Genomic DNA, 19,764 nt, shown 5'->3' with positions numbered 1-19,764 from the left:
AACTGTTATAACTGGTTTCACAACGTACACAGATTAAATAGTTGGGGTTTGTGAGCTGAGAGGGACAGATAACAACATAGCATCTTATTCCAGGAAGTGGTGTCTTAAGAAAGAGATGAGAGAGAGAGAGAGAGAGAGAGAGAGAGAGAGAGAGAGAGAGAGAGAGAGAGAGAGAGAGAGAGAGAGAGAGAGAGAGAGAGAGAGAGAGAGAGAGAGAAGGGTCCTCGAGAGAGAGAGAGAGAGAGAGAGAGAGAGAGAGAGAGAGAGAGAGAGAGAGAGAGAGAGAGAGAGAGAGAGAGAGAGAGAGAGAGAGAGAGAGAAGGGTCCTCTCACGAAAGGTGGGAAAATGGAGGAAAGAGTGCTGCTGTAGAGGTCCATTTTGTCTCCTGAAGGATTCCAAGATCTGGGAAGTAGATATAAGCATTCCTCTAAAAAAGTACCATGGTATTGCCATGTTTTTTGTACACTATCATGATGGTAATGCCATGGGATTCGCTGAAGTACACTACTGTTAATAACAGTTTTGGTAAAAAAAAAACAAATCATGTTTTTAAAAGATCTCTTATGCTCACCAAGACTTGATATCGTGAAAGAAGAATCATCATTAATCCTTACTCCGTTACTCCAATCGTCATTGTCACATGATCCTTCAGAAATCATTCTAATTTGCTGATTTGATGCTCAAGAAACATTTATTATTATTATCAATGTTGAAAACAGAACACAATATTTTTGTAGAAACTGTGATACATTTTACATCTTTTTCAGGACTATTTAAAATAGAAATCTTTTGTTACATTATAAATGTCTACTATCACCTTAGATCAATTTAATGCATCCTTGGTTTGTGTGTGTGTGTGTATATATAAATAGTGCCACCTGATACCATCACTGTACCATGGTACCACCACAGTACTTTCTTATAAGGCTGATAGGAAGATAAGAGGAGTGGGATGTGTGGGAAAATGAAAGGCCAGAAAAAAGTCAAAGCCAAAAAGTCTATATAAACTGTGTCCACATTCCACATCCCTGCCTGTGAAGAGGATTCTTTGTTAGATTGGTTGCTTAAAAAGAAACAAAAAGCCCAAAATGAGAAAAATTCAGACCTGTGTTGCCTATCATACCCATGCTGTGGGGTAGTCAGAGGCCCATCCAAATCCACCTTAAACAGGAAGGAAGGGTTCTTACTAGAGATGGTTCTTCTGTCTCTGGGCTCAGTGAGCCAGGGAGGTGCTCACTGTCCAAAGGGAGGTCATCTTCCTCCTCCTCGCCCTCCTCGGGGTCGTCCCCTAGGGAAGGGAACACAGACAGACCCCCGACTCCGTCCTCAACAATGCCGTCCAGGCTGTCTGTGAGGGCAGCAAGCAGTGCCGCATTTTCTTCCTGAAACAAGAAGAAAGAAATTAAGGCAAATGCATAGCATAAGCATAGCATAGATAAGGAGAACCTACATGTATAAAACTTGCAACATGTCTAGTGCATGTCTTTTTTAAAACCTATGTATAAGACAGAAACAGTAGAGTTTATTCATAAAATAGGGGAAACTCAGGATTGGGACACGTTGCAGGCTAGACTCGAACCTGCAACACCGACATGAGCACCATTGCTCAAAATATCATCACAATGTATATTTGCATTAACCACTATGCTGTGGTTATGACTAGCAGTGAGTTTTAATCTTACAACATTGTCATTCAGTAAAAAGTTGACTAAACTAGGCTTTAAAGGATTAATTCACCCCCAAAAAAATATGATTCTGTCATAATTTACTCATCCTTGATCTTCGAAACACAAATGAAGATATTTTAAATATTCTCTTTTTTTTTTTTTACATTAATTGAAGTTCTATGCAAACAAAACTCTCACATATCAAAAAGTACATTGGGGGTACATATCAACAAGACATTGTAAAAGTAAAAGGCAAACTGTACACGGAGCACATTAAATATGGCAAATAGAAGCTCAACCTGCTTGCTTGACACCTGAGAAGCAATGAGGTATGTTCTCGTGTCTAGCAAGGCGAGTTGGCTGACTTCACCAATTGCAACATGTTACTGAAACAACATTTTAATAAACCAATCAGATTTGAGGGACAAGTTTACATTTTATGTTAAGTTTAGGCTTACAATCCGGGTTAGGTGCTTCTACACCAGTGTTATTGACCTATCATTTCCCTCTGATTTTAGGGATAAGATTTAGGGGTTTGGATTACATTTGTTCCAGGATCAACAAAATATGATAACCCAGGAACATGTCTAACTCTGATCTATGCATGTACCTAGATCCTAGATGTTTATATGTGAATAAAAGCCTCCATATAAAGCAACTGTGTCTCTTCTGAAGCCTTGGATTTAATTGCTCAATTTAATGGATTACTTGAACGATGTCTTTTTGAACTTTTTGAAGCAAGAAGGTTTTGGTTGTGTGGACTTTGATGGACAAAAATGATGAGAAAATATCTCAAATATATTGATTTGTGTTTTGAAGATGAACAAAAGTCTTCTCAATTTGGAACAACATGAGGGTGAGTATATGATGAGATGAATTTTCATTTTTGGGTGAATTAAACATTTAGGACCTTTCCCAAATTGCACCCTCAATCCTTCAAGTCCAAACTTGAAATTCTGAATGGTTTGTTGGGTATTGAACACACAAAGTCCATGAGACTGCAACATCAAGTGCACCATTTGGGACAGGGACCTACTGAGGATCTAAAACCAATCAGAGGACAGAAATACATAGAGCGAACTGGATTTTTAATAACCCCTGACTTTATGTATAATCAACTATATCAGAACAATCTATATGTGCACAGTAAACGAAGTACAGATGATGGCTCCCACCTCAAATAGCTCTGGGTCTCCAGCACTGTACTGTATGGATGCAGGGGAGTGATCTGAGTGCTCGTTGCACCAATGCAGCTCACTGAGGCAGTTCACTGAGTCAAAATCACTGGCGTCCAGCTGTGAGAGGTCAAAGTCAGGGAAGTCAGCATCCAGGCGGTCTGAGCAGACCTCCTCTTCCCCATACTGAGAATGAAAAAAATGAAAAAATTATATGTCAAAAGGCCAACATCAGAGGACATCTAAAAAGAATGCACTCTGCTGTAAACACTGGGAAATCAATAGACATGCCGTGACTGTGGAGATCCAGCTCGTAACAGTCATCTGAATTAGTACTAACCCTCAGCACAACTTCATCACGACTAATGAACTGAGAGTTGAAAGTAGACGAAAAGCTGACCCTTGGTTTAGTAATGGTTGCACATTCTTGATTTAAAAACCACAGCTATGGGTTTTTGGGTTTGCTGTGAGAGGGAACTGCTAAGATATATGGTGCATAGGTTAGGAATGTCACAATGGTCACCCAACAACAGACTGGTTTTAGATGGGGTATTTGTCGGTTTTAGTTTTGATTCGCTTTATTTAACCAGCTGACTTTAGCTGTCAAAACGCTTTCACGGTAAAAACCCTCTCGCAGGAGTTGTGCCTTTAAAGCAGAGCTGCTATAGCCAGGCACGGTTTTGTGAGTGTTTCATGCTAAAAATAGTTTAGAAATCACTTTTCTCAAGACCCCTGCTTTCTGTTCCATGATGCTGCGCTCCGTCGAATCGCTTTTGAACATGCTTCAGACTGGGGTCAGGTGAACCCAAACCAGTTTAATTATAGGGCTTATTTAAAACAGATTAGTTGACCAGTTGTTCAGGCAACGTACAGGCTAGTTGATTTTAAATATATATGCAGTTTTTCACATTCTCAACATGTGCGAAGAGAGAGAAAATGTGTGTGTGAGTGAGAAAAAACTGTGCGTGTGTATGTGTGTGTCTGTGTCAATAAGTACTGTGAGAAGGGAAGTGGTCTAAACCCCAGGGGTACAGCAGAAAACCACACATGCCTTAATATCTCCATGCGAGCGATGGAGCTTTGCATTTTGCACCCGGATCATTTGGCTAGTTTCTGTCTGTTTGTAGAGAGGATACCTGGAGGACACCTGGTGTGATGCAGCCTCGGTTTACAGGAGGCCGTAGCATGAATATTCTACAGGGCCGCTGCGATGCATTTTTGATGACCGCTTGCACAAATTCTCCCCTCTCTGTTTCACAAAGCTGATGATTGCACTAATGCACTTATTCAGTTCCCTTTTATTTTCTTACACTAGGCCTGGTCAAGCGGGTGCAATGCACAATACACAGGCAACTTACAGGGCACCATTTATGACTGTTCGCCAAAATGTTGTTTTAAAATGCAGTAAATCAAATGGAATCAAACAGCAAAGATTTCTCTAAAGCACCTATTACCAGCTGCTGAGCGCTGATGAAATGAGGTCACATACTGTAGCACATACATCTGCACCGTTTTAGCCCAATCTTATTATATCTGCAGCATTTTAATCTGCTTCACTAAGCTATTGTTGAAAAATTCTTCAGATGAAATCTGGTTGAAAACAATGAGACAAGAGAATGATACCAATACATACACCGATGAGTTATGAGTTTAAGCGATTTATAAATCGTATGCTAAATTGATTTTAATCTTTTTTATTTTAATAGCATTTTATTTTAATTGTATTCAATTTATAAAATATGGATAATAGACTCTTACGCTCACAAAATCTGCATTGATGTGATCAAAAATACAGTAAAAACAGTAATATTGTGAAATATTATTAAAATTTTAAATAACTGCTTTCTATTTGAATATATTTTAAAATGTAATTTATTCCTGTGATAGTAAACCTCAATTTTCAGCATCATTACTCCAGTCTTCAGTGTCACATGATCCTTCAGAATTCATTCTAATGCGCTGATAACCCTTTTATAACCCTTTTTTTAAAAGGACCTCTTGCATTTCTTACTAAATAACAGCATGCATTTAAAATATAAATCTTTTGTAACACTATAAATGTCTTTACCTTCACTTTCAAGCAATTTAATGTGTCCTTGCTGAACAAAAGTAATAATTCAATCTGTCTGAGCGCAAACTTTTGATTGTGTATAATAATAATAATAATAATAATAATAGGCTATTATAAGTTGTTTAGCAATCTAAATGGTCACACATTTATTTTAATTTTTGTATTTAGAAACCTGATTGGATTAGCAGAAAAGTTTGAATATCATCAAGCCTATTATTAGTCTGTCTCTAATAATACAGTGAGATGCGGTTATGAAACTAATGCATGTTTGAATCAATGTCAAAATGAATCACAGCAGTAAGGCTTCTGCAAATGCGACGAATGAAAAGACAGGAAATCCCTTCCTACCTGCAGCATTTTAAAGGGACTACTTGAGATGCCCTGAAGGTGTTGTGCATGTGCACGCATGTGTGTATGAATGCAAGTGTAATGATGAAGGTGTTCGCCCATCATCCAACACGCACACAGAATATGCAAACACACACACACACACACACACACACTTAGCACTCTCTTCGCATCCCCCTCACATGCCACTGACTCATCTCCGTCCTTTGAGACCCCCTCCCCAGAAGCACGAGAGCTCCAGCTAATCAATCTTTTTTCCCCAACCTTTTTATTCTCTCTTGCTCTCTTTTTCTGTGTTATGGAGAGTCTCAATATCAATCAATAAAAACCACCTTGGGCTCTGAAGGTTTAAGGTCACAAACGCGAGTGTGAATGCTGCAACGGTATGGCTTATATACCATTAAACAGAAGTGACTTTGCTATTCCGGTTATACTGTCAGTATATCCATGTGACCATCAATATATACATTACATATCAATATATATATATATTTCGATTTCAAGTATGCAAACTATATTGTATGTAGTGTTACAGTGATATAAAATTACACATATTGTGATATTTATACCAGAAAAATCTGGGTCATATTTCCCATCCCTATGCAAATGCAAACAGAGCCACGGCTGCTGAAGATCCAGAGAAGCAGCATATGTGACTTCTTATCGGATGCACATGTTCCATGAAAAAGAGCAGCAGAGGTGCTGTTCACACGTGCTGGAATCGTCTGCATAACTCACACGCTGATAAAACCACCAGTTCACCCCATTAACAGAGTCGGCTGTACCCAGACCTCTCTGCATGATCATGCTATTATGAGGCGACAAAATGCAGTCAAATTTTCAATGCACAAAAAAAAGATATGTACCACCAGTTAGTGCTGGACTGATGCTATTAAATGAGCAAAAGTTAATGAGCGTAGCTGACCTACTCAAGGCAAAAGCGGTAAGGACTAATCAGTGAACTGTGTAGTCAAGAATGACCTTTCCATTCATTTTCCTTTTAAAAAATCTCTAATAACAAGAAAGGTCATTACACATAAAAATCAGGCAGCGAGGGGAGATTTGCGTATATATCTGACGTATAAGAGTATGCATAGCAAGCCCGAGTCCAAGGGCACACACTCGAAAACAAGCACGTACCAGCATATAGGTTGACTGCAACCCCCTGCATGTTACAAAAAGCGACTCTAGCCATGTGGTGCAGGAGTACTTGATCTTCAAAACACAACCATACAAGGTTGACCCACTGTTGACAGTGTACTGTCAGTCCCTGGGCATCTTCTCAAGGTATCTGGGGAATTTTATGAATACATTTAAGGATAATTAGAGGCAAAGTATGTAAGAAAAAAGAAAAGACACAAAGTGTGACCTTTAGTTTGTTTGTCATTTCCTCTTGCAGGGCAATCACATACAGCATCTGAGACCGAACTGGTTATCTGGGATTTCGGTTATGGATGGATAGATAAACAGACTGATTGACTGATTGATCCGAGCTCAATTCAGTTACACCGCTATTCTAGTAAAGCTGCAGGTTACTCATTCATTCCTTGCATTTACGAGCTAATAGGCTCTTATCTGGGTGCCCTGTCCCCTCTGAGCCGACTGCTATCTAAGATGTGTTATATATAGCTGTTATCCTCAGTCTCATGACTGGCTCTTACACAAGCTGCTTGTGACGGGCCAGGCTTTAAATGCTGCCCATGCCAAATGCAGATGGAACTAGTGGCTCTCTCCTAAGCCTTCCTCCCCAGAAACAAAGACACAGACATGCACACATGCGGCCCTTTGAGACACATCCTGCTTGGGCTGTTAAATGGATTCCTTCAAGACTCAATCCATAAAAAACTTGGGTGTAGTAGCTGGCCGGCCTCAAACAGGAAGGATTTTGCAGCACCATTTCTCCAGAAGCAAAGGGTTCACGAGGTGCACAATACATCTTGTCGCCTTAAACATCCTCACTGACTGTTTGACCTTCGCTCACATGACGGTAAATTAAATAAAGATGTTAGACCACAACTCTCCTAAACGAAACCCCAAATTGGTGGCTAAACTGAAACAGGAGCGATTAAATTAGCTCCTCACATATAGTCTTTAGAGGAGATTTCCGCCAAGGCCCTTACTGCAAAACCAAATTAACAGCGGACCGATAGAAGTAGGGCAGTTAAAGGAAGATCTGGGCCACTCGTGTACAGTTGAATGAGACCGATAAAAGGCAGATTCATGACACCTCATTGGCCAAGTCTCAGGTCTGGCTGGAACCTTTCTTTTCTATCCATCTAGGAATTAACTGTCTGCAGTGTACACAACCTTGCTATCCCACCAGGCAACCTTTATCTTGTCTGTTCTGAAACCAGCCTAACCCTTTAAATTTAGTGCTTATTGAACCCATACATCCTTCAGACCTTTGCTAACATTTCCCATGTAGTAAATTTCCTCACACTCTCTCTCAAGGCTTCCTATAGTCAAAGTTTTGTAACCAAATGTTGAGACATTGCTCGATGTAATCAAAAATGACAAAAATTCAATTTACGCCTCATTTTACCACCATTTCACCATGTTATCACTCTTAAACTCATTGAGTCAATTGGACTGACAGTATTAGATTTGGATTTAGACAATTTATGGCCGTTTAGATTCTACTTCTAATTTCCCCTTCTGAATGATCAGATATTCTCAAATCCAGCTCCTAAATATTAACTGCCTACTTTCATAGGAGACATCCGCAGGACATATGCATCAACACTCGCTGTATATCTTTCAACTTGAGCTGTTATTCTCTAAAAAAAATTTCAACATTAACTTTGACAAGTCTGAAGCTGTGTACTGGAAGTTTTCTGAGAGGCAACTCAACAGCCATTGAGCCCAATTTTAATCCTACTTAATTGTTTTCAGATTAGCCGTCAAACTCAGTCTACATCTTCTAGGCTGAGACAGGTATCAAGCGCAAACCAAGGACATTGTACTGGTCCGAGTGAGATGCTATTATGTAAAATGTCTGAGAGCTGGTGCCCTCGAATACAACCCCACCTTCAGCCAGGTAGAACAGTAATGAGATCTGATTAGAAAGTGGATTCTGTGCTTAGAAACAGGACTTTGATAGACTGCCAGTTGAGTTGTGACTTTAGATTCTCATGGGAAATGGAAAAAGTTTATATCCTTTGATCTTTTTACGTTCTTCATTTTCGGTCACATGTGATGTCTAAAGCATGACGGTCATTATTTCAGCCTGATTATTCTTAACTGACATCACTTGATAATCCATAGACACTAAAGGCATGTTTGTAAGTCCTTAATAAGATTTAGAGGTGTAATAAGGGACCTAGTTAGAAGTTAAAAGTTAGGAGAGGCTAAACATCGCATTAATTTAAAATAAAAAATGCCACAAGAAAGAGGGATTTTTGGCTGCAGTACGAATCCCCCCCCCATTCTTTAGAAATATTTCATAGGGTCACTGGCACACAGTTTATAAAGTTGGTCAAGATCAGTGTTACCTCTGTAAGTCTGAAATGTAACGTGTGTTTCATCTTTCTAAGGAATATTTCCAGACAGAAACTACAGCAGTGATCTTAAGAGTTCGGTCCGTGAGGGATAACATAATATTCATAGCACTCTTTATATGCCTCTTTTAAGACATTAAATATGGTAATGCTGCACCAGACCAATCATATGGCTGGAAAATGGCACTACATTTATGTATGTGGGGAAATGGTGAGAAAGAATGTGTTTGCTTGTTGGTAAAGGGGTCATAAGTGCATAACTTATTGGCATTTTCTGCCTTAATATCAGCGCTGATGTCTAATTCATTCAAGCCCACTGATCTAAAAATAGGTGTTTTGGTTAGAAGACGATCCTAATAGGACAGGCTGCTGCCAGCATTCGTTCTTCCATAAAGTCATCTCAGAGAGTGGGCGACCATGGGGAGGGGGTACAGGGATGCTTGAGCACTTAATAGAAAATCACAGCAACTGTTATTCATTTGCAGCTACTCTCATGCTCCGGAAATTTGCTATTCTTATCATGTCAGATCATCGTTGTGTCTCAGTGTCTGTCAGTGTTCAAGTAATGAATCTGTTCTCTAGTCCTGTAATCAAAAAATAGATTAGGGATGTGCAAAAGTACATATTTATAAATAAAAAAAAAAGTAGTTGAGTAATTGTCAAGTCTTAACCTTAGGCCAAGATGCAGAAACAAAATCCCAAAACTCCAAAATGATATCCAAAATGCATGCTTGTTTATAGCTGTGGTGAACACTGAGAAAGGCAAAAGTAAGTTTTACAGGTATTGCTTATATTATACAAACTATTTATAATGCGCTACCAAAAACTCTTGTACTGCTAATATACTGTAACACATGCCTTAAAATCCACATCTCAGCCTTTATTCATGTTATAGAATTATACATATAATAATTTTACATTAAACTGCATACATACACATAATATTATTGTCTTAACTACGGCTGCTAATAAGGACATAATCTCCAGCTTAAATATCTGACGTTCAGTCACTGTGAAACCAAAGCTCTCAAGGTCACCCACAGTTCAATATGCATACCACAGCAAACATGAAAGTATACCCAGCACTGATGTAAATATAGGCACCAGCGCATACATTAGAAGTCAATGCATGCCTGCAGTACAAAAAAAAAACATAACTGAGAAATTATCAGGAGATCCAAAAGGTAGTCAGCAATTCTCTCCTCTGCTTCTAACCTGGATCCATTTCACTGACACAATGAGAGCACTAGTCTCGGGTTTCAGAGCCTTGTATAAGGTTGTTGACTGGGGGTGTCACATTTTCCTGCACAACGCAATGCAGAGACTTTGTCACAAGACTGTAGGTGAGCAACCCCTTATTATCTCCAACGGGGGTCCGCCGCTCCTCAGACTGAGGTAATTTTACCTGCAGTCACGACTGTGGGTGAGGGGGGCTGCAGGACAATACAAGCACTGTTTCCAGGCAGAAACCAGGCAGCAGTATCTTAGGTAATTTAAACAGCCAGAGAGAAATATCAGACTCACCTTGATTACAAATTACCAGCTGAGTTTGATAAAGATGTGAAAGTAAAACAAGGCAAAATGCTCTCATTGGATTACGGGTAGAGCCGCTCTCATTGTGTCTAATGTGTTCAATCTGTCCAGCTGACACAGACGAGATGAAGGGAATATGTTCAATTACACCTGAGAGAGAAAGTTAAAAGAGGGAAGAATAAGATGCAGGGAGACGGAAATGCAAAATTAGTCTTTTCAGACTTGGGTGGCCACAGACAGATCATGATGCCTGAGGAAGATGGCATCAACCCAACTTGTTTCTAATTCACTGGGAGCAGTCAGTGTCTGAGCTCTTAGTAGACGTGCATGGCTGTAATTAAATCAAAATGCTTTTCTTGCTCACTCTGCTTGAGCATGAGGGCAGGTAGAGTGACCATTCCCTGCAAGCCTGGAATGAGGTTAACCTGAGGCTGTGATGTCCTTGGCATTATTCTCCGTGATGCATGTTTCATATTCCACTGTGTTCCTAGACAGGTTTGCTCCAGAAAACACCAACCCTTATTTGGGAATCACAGTGGAAAAGCCTTATTGCACACACTACTGCAGCATTTCATGCAGTTATGCAGTGACCGTACACAATATAGATAATGCATCCTGCATTGATAGGTGTTTTGCAGTGAGATTGGCGTAATAGGATTACAAGTCCCTTGTTTCCATCTGTTGCGAAGGTCATGAGTCTGGGTCAAACAGTAACAGCTCACAGCCACCACTAGGGGCCAGTCAAAACACCTAAGTCCTTTGTAAACAGTCCCTCCACATAACCATGTAGACAACATGTGCCTTGACATGATGGGGAACACTTTATAGCAGTTTTATTTAGTTGCCTGGTATCTATTTCAGAGCTTGCACATAAACCTGCATGCAGTGTCAAGGAGAGAACCATGGCTCATAGTAAGTGCCACTCTGCTGTAGGACTTTGCCTCAAATAAAGGACCACCAATTCTTCCTTCGACTGCACCAATAACTGAGTGTGCATCTCCAAGACTAAATATGGGAAAAACATTCCCACTGCAGTGGTCCAGTGGTTGCTCTCCAGCTGTCCCTAAGGAGAATGTTCCAATGTAGTGAAGTGAAAAAAGGCAAGAGAGTTAAACATTAGTTTCTGAATTCCACCAGGCTAAGCACAGCATGGTGGTTATTCAAAGGGGACAAAAGAACAAGGCTAAGAACATTGGTACTAAAAACACTATCGTGCAGAATGTCATGGCTACCACTATTAATCTTGTTCTCCAGTTTCTCTTGCCTCTGGCCAAGAAATCAAGGTAAAGAATATTCCCATCTCTATTTTAGGGGGTCACTCAGCAAGCACAGGGTTTGTTTTGAAATCCAATAATAGACCGAAATGCAGAGATGACCTTTGCTTCTTGCATCCAATGGTTGAAAGGACAGTTCTCAGACAACTGTTCAAGTTGCACACACATCTATGCGGCACTGCCCTGATGTGAGTGGTCATACAAAATTCAAACAGATCTAGTTATATAGTCAACTTATGACCTTTAAATGATGGAAAACTATGTTTTGGCTATTCAAGTCAAAAAGATGGTCATGTCTTGATGAGAATGTAAATAAACAAACACAACTGCCTGAACAAGATACCATGCTGTAATTCATATTTTCATCTGCATCTAGACTTTAAATAGGAAAAAGATGGAGCTTTGCAAAACAGGACGTAGACAATTGCTGGAGGGCTACCTTCCTGTAAACGTCAGTTCCAAATCTGCTCCAACACACATGCCTGTTATTTTCAAGTAATCCTGAACAACTTGATTAGCTAAATTCTTATGGATGATATGGCTACCCTTGCCGTAGACAGGCAAAATATAACTGCTGTGCCATCAACAAGAGACCTTTGAGAAAAGTTAATCCATACTGTTCATCAACCTGTCTGGCAACTGCATGTATGCTCTTACTTTTCGATCCAATGAGGCAGTTTAGCTTGCTTAACCTTCTCCCCAAGCACTCGCCGCTGACTTGAGTCAGCACTGCTGCATGTGGTCTTCAGGCAAATCTTGAGTGGTCCACAGGACATCTCTGCGCTGGCTTTCTGGGTGAGCTCTGAAGCGGGAAGATGACTCACCCTGAATTTCTAATGCTCAAACAGAAGGCAAAGCCATCTGCTAGCCCTCATCTTTAAGCCATTGCTTTAGCAGCAAGCAGAGTTTGTTACTGTGCGATGTTCCGACATGAATTGTAAGCTAAGTGTTGTCTCCCGGCCTTTATGTGCTGGTTGTCTCAGAATCTGAGCAAATATTAAATAGTGATGAAAAAGATTAACAGAGCTTACCACTAGCCCACTAACCGATAGTGATGCTCACAGCATTCCTGGCTTTTAACTGGTGGAAAAGTTTGTCAGTCACAACATGCTGCATTTGGACCTTTATGTATTAAGGTTATAAAGGATAATTATTGTTGGATGATTCTTCCACTTCAATTTCCCTCTGTGATAATGTGAAGGATATTTCATGTCAAGGACATTACACCAGCATAACATGTGCTAGGCTCATCCCCCAAACAGAGGGGTACTCAAGGTTGTGAAAGATTGGCTGCAGTGCAATTTCCCTATCCACACCCCTTTTGGTGGTGCAAGGTTAATCGGTTTCCCAAAGGCTTTCTGAACCCAGGACACAAAGAACCATTAATTTACAATTAAGCCTCTTTACCTGACAGTTCTGACCTGGAGAGGTTCAAGGGAGACATTTCATCTCCTTCATTGTTTTCTGTCCTGAGTTACGGAAGCATTTCTAAACGGGTATGGAATGTTTGTGACAGCTAAAATTCCAAAAAATTTCTTCCTCTATAACTGCAGGCAAGCCTATAGCAATATACTATGACGCAATATACTATGACGTTCCTAAAAAAATAAGTTTTTTTTGTTTTTTTGTCGATCGTGTGTCCTGTATATGAAGTGTATCAATATTGTTTCCTTTCCTTCCTTGAAACTCATTATTTAGAAGAGCGGCTATGTGAGTAGCACAAGGTCTGAGGCCCCCTCATTGCATTTACACTATGTGCACTCAACCCTGACTGTTCAAAGCCACACTAATTCCAAGTGAATAAATTGTTCCTTTTGACAAATTGTTTTTAATTCTCATTTTGGCAGCCCACCAAGACAAACCCTTCCACCACATTTCTAGGGACATTTATGTAGCATCATGTAGTTTATATTATCTTCCTTGTTTCCAATCCGATCCTTTAGTGACCAGATTTGTTTCAAATCAGAAAACCCAAATCTTTTGGGTAGACATATCAACAACACAGTTAATGAGTAGTCTCTGATTTATGTGTTACGTGCTTTAGGTGTTTGTTAGTCTATCAAAAGCTGCCAGGTATCATTCTGAAGCCAGACTGCCGGTCTGCCACCTGCACTCTTTCCTCAGTGTGAGTGTGAGTACATCGGATTTGTACTCCATATCCCTTGACAACCCGCAGTGTTAGTCTCAGCATTCCTCCTGGATAAGGTCAGGACTTATTGGTGCAAATATCAGGATCTCTAGCTTGGGACTACATGAGTAAAAGATCTCTCCAAATCTGTTGGCATGGAATGGAGAAAAAATCCAGTATTAGAGTAACAATACCTGACTTCAAGCGCAAAACCCCACCAACCACATCTTAAAGTCCAGCCTTGGCAGTATCAGATTAATGTGATTTCCTCCTCTAGCAGTACCCATTAATAATAAAGACTAGAAGAGCAGCCACTGAATGCAAGTTTTATTTCAAACAGCACAGTCTTCAATGTATTGTGCACCACTTGAGCCACATAATAAAAGCCTTTAATAGCTCCTAATGCTCAGCTGATCTCCGACTGGGCTCTCAAATGGAAAACAAAGAGCTTTAATTCAGCACAGGCTAGTTTGTACTGTGTAATCCATGGCCTCACTTTCTCCCCCAGAATCCTCCATAGCTTTTGTTGTGCTGCTGTGATAAGGAACATGAAAGCACACAGGGAACTTGTTCTTCTTTGAGGATCTAACATCAGTGAAGTCAGGGAGCAAGCACTCAAAGGCCACCAAGTGAAAAAGGAAAAACGTTTAATTGGCTTTGACTGTAGTCTTTGAACTTCCTTGGTAGCTTTTCAGTTTGGATGGATTTGCCGTGTTGTAGTGTGATAAGGGACTGACTATGAGATTTGTTGATCGTGCCAAAATGCTCTGACCCATTCATTGTCTCAAAGTAATTCAATGAGGTTTGGTGTGTTTAACTACTGATGCCTAAACTTGTTGCTGAGAAACTGAAGTGGGACAAGGCCAAGCCTGGTAACAGATTTACAAACAAATCCACAATGGTTCTTGAAGGTGATTAATCTCAATCCATTCAGTCCTTCAGCATTCAATTCACAACAGACATTGGAATTGGCTTTTACATATGAAAATAGTCTTCCTACCTATTTCAAAAGTGCAAGGTCTGTTTCATGAAAAATAAAGGTTATGTCACACAGGTTCACACTTCACATCATTTGAGTGCTGTCGAGTACATGCTGACTAAGTGAAACTCTATTCGTCAAGGTTCGGGCCATTTATCTGCAGCTTTTCTGTCACAGATGGAGGACGTGACTACAGGCATACAAGTCCTTCCACTGCCATCTGACCAACTGATTTGTAGAATGACTGATTAATTCCTTTAGTGGTCAGTTCCTGCCTTTGCATTACCAGACCCCTCAATTCAGCTGCTTTGGTCTCAGTGTAAGAGAATGAAAGACTAGAGGCGCTCATGTCCTTAGCCGACCCACGTACACGTGACTGAAGTGAGAGCTGCGTGAAGCAGAGGTACAAGGGAGTGAGGGGCATAGGGAATTGGTAAAAGAGCAAATGCTAAAAGGAAACAGAGATCAGAGCATCAGCAAACAGCGAAGCAAGTAGGCCAAAGCAAAAGCTGTATGCTTTCTATGGACAATTTTCTCCTCGACTTCTCAGCCTCTCACTATATCTCGGCACCATTACAAGGTGCATCACGTTTGTTCTTTCACAGCTCACTGCTCTTGCTCTCCCCCCAGCATCTCCAACCCTTTTCATTCTTCTGCATCACAACAGTAGTCTGTGAGCTGATATAGCAGTCTGACAGCTGTCACCTGAAGTGACTCCAGATTCCCTTTTGGGCACCTAGCCCAAAGCGGGACATCACCTACCAAAATTCTGCTGATGCTCGCAAAGCAACGCGGTCAAACTCTGTGCAAGGACACTATGTGCTCTGTCTTGCGGCAGCCAGATCTGCATTACCTGTACTTCCGCCATCTGGTATAAGGCCTTCAGAAAGTGTTTCTCTTCTACCAAGTCTACCAAGACCTATTACACATGTATGGCCCAGATTCCTTTTATGAGGATCTCACAAACACGTCATCTCCTCTTCTACTTGTAGTTTCTCTGGATATAAGCCAAAACAAATCCATTGTTGATGCCATTCTTTAATCTCGCCCTCTATCATGATTTTCAATTACACCATTGGAAGTCGCTTAATGAATATTAACACATTGTTACACCTGAAAAATGATGTTAATTGGACAATGAAATGGATGGAGAGCCCTTAATAGAAGAAAACAGAACATAAGGCCAGAATATGCCTTAGAGCAGCTGGTAATGTACCAAATGACTCTATAATTACCGTAACCATAAATGACTGAAATGTAGAAATATGAACTGCATAAAACATTAAGCTATGATCAAATTACTCAATATATCCTCTGTGTTGGTTTGAACACCCATCACAGTTGTAATGCTGAATGGTCATTTCATTATAGACGCATTTAATTAAACAAAGTGCGCTTCCAGACATCTGAGGCCTGCCGCTATCCCCTTGCAGCCATACGACCCCTTCCTTTACAAAGCCACTGGTGATCTTCATTACTTCATCAGTTCCCACTCAGTTAAGTGATGGCCCTGTCAACAGTCATCTCAGGAGATTCACAACTTTTAAAATTGCAAAATATCAGCATAGTTAGCACAGAGTATTCATTTGCTTTCACTTTCTAACCCTTGTTCCTGTTATCTCAAGGACCTTTGGCCACTATCGTATCCATATCTTCAAACTCAGGAAGCAATAATTCTGAAACAAGTCAGCAGTTTTTTTTAACAATACAAGGCTGGCTTTTAGGCTCATGATGCAGATAACACAGACTGTAACACAAGACACAAAAGTAGGGATAGGAACCGGTTTAGATTCCTCTTAATTATTTCAGTTCCTTCACGGTTCCATTAACTATTCTGTGAAATGTAAAAGTTTGTTTAATAAAGTCTTTTTAAATACAATCCAATAACTGGCCTAAATTATTTATTACAACAATGCTATACAAAAAAAATGTGTGAAACTTTTTTTAAATTTAATTTAAAAAATTTTTTTATAAAACACTGCTAACAAAACGCATAATGTGTATCCTTAAGAACACATTGTTATATGAACACGTTAGTAACTGCACGTAATCTCACAGTGTGTTCCATTCACATCAGACTCAGAGGACAAATGCATTGTATCTTTTTATGTTAAACTTTGCATAAGAATAATAGTTTCCAAACCCTAGATGTAAGACTTGCACATATAAACAGACAAAAAGCAAAAGCGTTAAATACTTTGTGTGCAATAAATCCAGAGGCTACAATGTTTAATGAATGCCACGAGGTCATAACATATGCTGTTCTTTCCTCCTGAGCATATGCTATTTATGCCTGTCAAGGTCTAGTCCGTTGACACGCAACAGAAACTATGACGCTGCCCACAGCCCCACACTCACACTCCCTGTACTCAATGAATCCTGTCACTCACACACTATGGTAGACTCATAGCTAATCCTTCACAACCTGTAACTGCCATTTTGGGAGATTCTAGCACCTTTGAACCAGTTTTTTTTTTTTTTTTATCTGGAGCTACACTGTGTGGGAACTTCTCAGAGTTTTCTATAAACAACAATGTTGAATCTTTTCACTATTTTACTTTATTTAAATGCGAGCTGGGCACAAACATGAGTCACAATGTGTTGTTGTGTCATTTGAGCTTGAAACTGCGCACAGTTTCAATTGAAAATGTGCTCAAATGACAAGCCCTCAAACACAAGCCCCCCTCTACTTGCCGACGTCTAGTTGGGCTTCTGCCAGCACAATCAGCAGAGATGTCCTTGGGAGCCAAACACAACTTGAGGAATGCCTCTGTGACACATCATCACCGAGACGCCAGGTCATTACTCACCTCTGCTAGTACTGCACTCATCATCTCAACCTGGTAAATCACCACCTGCCCACAATACAGCCCACACTTACAGCCCTCAGCCTGCTCGCCGTAAGACCCTCAATGGTCAGGGGATGTGGTCAACATGTAAACAAATTCACACATAATTTACACACTCAAGGCTTGATTTACAACCCTAAGACCCAGCCCAGCCACAATGATTCCTGGCCACAGCTTGTGGTGTCTGTATCTAAGTGATAACGGATGAAATGAAGCACGGCGGTTGACAATCTGCCTGTTTCAGGTGGCCGTTGTGCCATTCTCGATGGCGATCGACCCGCATTCGTTTATTTTCAGTGGCTGCGACTGACATTTGGGTGCTTTTCATTACCAAGAGATGCCGAGAGATGCGCTCCCTAAGGCTTGCAGCACCACAGACGCCTGGGTGAAGGGATGGGGAGGAGGGCTGCCTAACCCATGTTTACCTCAGACGACACTTCCACCAAGGAGTATTTTCAGAGTAGCAAAGTGAACGCAGCATAGAATGCAATGCAATGTATAAAAACAAAGCAGATGGATATAAGCATGCTTATTTGGCTTACTTTGCAAAGTGGGCAAGGGGTCAAGAAGAATCAACTAAAATAGATGTTGTAAAGGAAGATTAACCAAATATGAGGAGATAACCAGTGCTTAGTGGTTAAGCTCTGGCAGTTCACAGGGTTAGAAGCACTAGGTATTACACTAGTCTTTGCCTAACTTGGCCTCTTCAGTGTCGTTATCCTCTCTGAACAGGTGCAAAATGACTCACAAATAGTTTTTTTAAATTCCTATTAAGCCATTACTACAAGAGGCTAAAGGTTAAGTACAATCATGAATCTAGTAAAAATACACTTCTGTCTGCAAAAGCAAACTATCTATTAAGTTAGTGTTAGAAGTAGGGGAAAATGCCTGAGGGGAAGAGATCAGTCCTGAAAACTTGTTTATACAGTCAAACAGTCCTGTTGAAACAGCAATGTCACTGATTTGTGTGGTCGCTGTGCACATGACTTTGGAGTTCACACAGTACCATATTAGGAATAAGTGCTCAAATAGAGACAAAGAGCATTTGTCTCACGGGACAAGGTGAAATCTAAGAAACATTGCGTCAATGGGCTTGAAAAACAGATGCTGACGATAAGCGTTATGTTCTATCGATGCATCTGCTATCTAATCGTGTGCAAAAGCACATGTGCTCTTCCGTACGAGCAGGGGTACTTTGAACTTCACAGCTGTCTGATCAAAGGGGACGGTCTTTTGAGTTTCCACAAACAACCAATTCCCTGCTCTGTTGTCCCAATCCGCGCCTTCAAATTCAATCACGACAGATTACATTCTGCTATAGGGAGCCATAACACATGTAAATATAATCTGCCAGACAAAAGTCTAAGGGCTATGAAACACCTGTTCTTTTTGATGGATCTGCCCCCCTCATTCAGTGACGTCCCTTTTTTATTCCAAGCTCGCATCTGAAAAATGATGATAATTTGGCCTTGAAAAAACCTGACCCTGGAGAGAAAGGGAAATGTCCATCACCCACTTCTTATAACCATTAAACTGTGTAAAACTCTGTCATTTTGAAGAGCTCAGCAGTAAATCTCTGACAGGCAGGTTAAAACTGGATCAGGCTTTGCAACGAAAGCTGCAGACGCCCCTAAAGCTCGCAGTAAATAATACAAGATGGCTGTGAGGTGCATCCCTTCCATCTAATGACTGACTGTCCTCATGTTCACCTGACCGGACATCCAGTGGGTGTTTTTTTCCCCCCACACAAGCCTAAATCATCTGTCGCCTGCTTACACTGGGGTAATTAGAGCACCAGTGAGCGTCATCGTCTAAATGACCCAAGAAAATAGAATTTTCCAACTTCCATAACCGTGTTTCTTTCTTTATATAAAGTCTCACCTAGCATCTATTCTACTCTGTTTACTGCTCACAGCTAGTGTTTGAATATGTAGTAACAATATTAACTCTTTTCCGTGTCCATATAAGAGATAAGAGCGGTTGCAAAGCAGTGCCGTGTTGTGAAAGCCCTATGGGACTTTGTGCCATGCTAGTAGGAATGGCCTGTGAGTAATTCATCTCCAAGACCTCTTTACTATATCACCCCACTCATCAGCAGATTACCACACCCAGACGTAGATCCTATCATCACCACACAGACTAGTCGTCCTCTGTTTATAACCCACGTTCTGGTTGGGCCCAACCGAGGTGGACCTCTGGGGCGCATATTCTCTGGCACTAACAGCCAAGCCATTCTACTAAT

At 40.6% G+C, this 19,764-nt stretch overlaps 1 protein-coding gene across 1 annotated transcript in view; it reads right to left on the bottom strand.

Moving 5' to 3' along the window:
* Positions 1 to 19,764, bottom strand: part of ppargc1b (peroxisome proliferator-activated receptor gamma, coactivator 1 beta) — a 48,335-nt gene that overhangs the window by 14,033 nt on the left and 14,538 nt on the right. The window contains exons 2-3 of the mRNA XM_079839755.1: positions 2,844 to 3,029; positions 1,189 to 1,383 (exon numbers count right to left, since the gene is read on the bottom strand). Of these exons, the coding sequence (XP_079695881.1) occupies positions 1,189 to 1,383; positions 2,844 to 3,029 (381 nt within the window). The remainder of the gene's footprint in view (positions 1 to 1,188; positions 1,384 to 2,843; positions 3,030 to 19,764) is intronic.

This window comes from Gobio gobio (genome assembly GCF_949357685.1).
Source record: "Gobio gobio genome assembly, chromosome: 16".
In the NCBI taxonomy this organism is placed as follows: domain Eukaryota; kingdom Metazoa; phylum Chordata; class Actinopteri; order Cypriniformes; family Gobionidae; genus Gobio; species Gobio gobio.
This window is presented reverse-complemented; position numbering and strand designations above follow the sequence as displayed.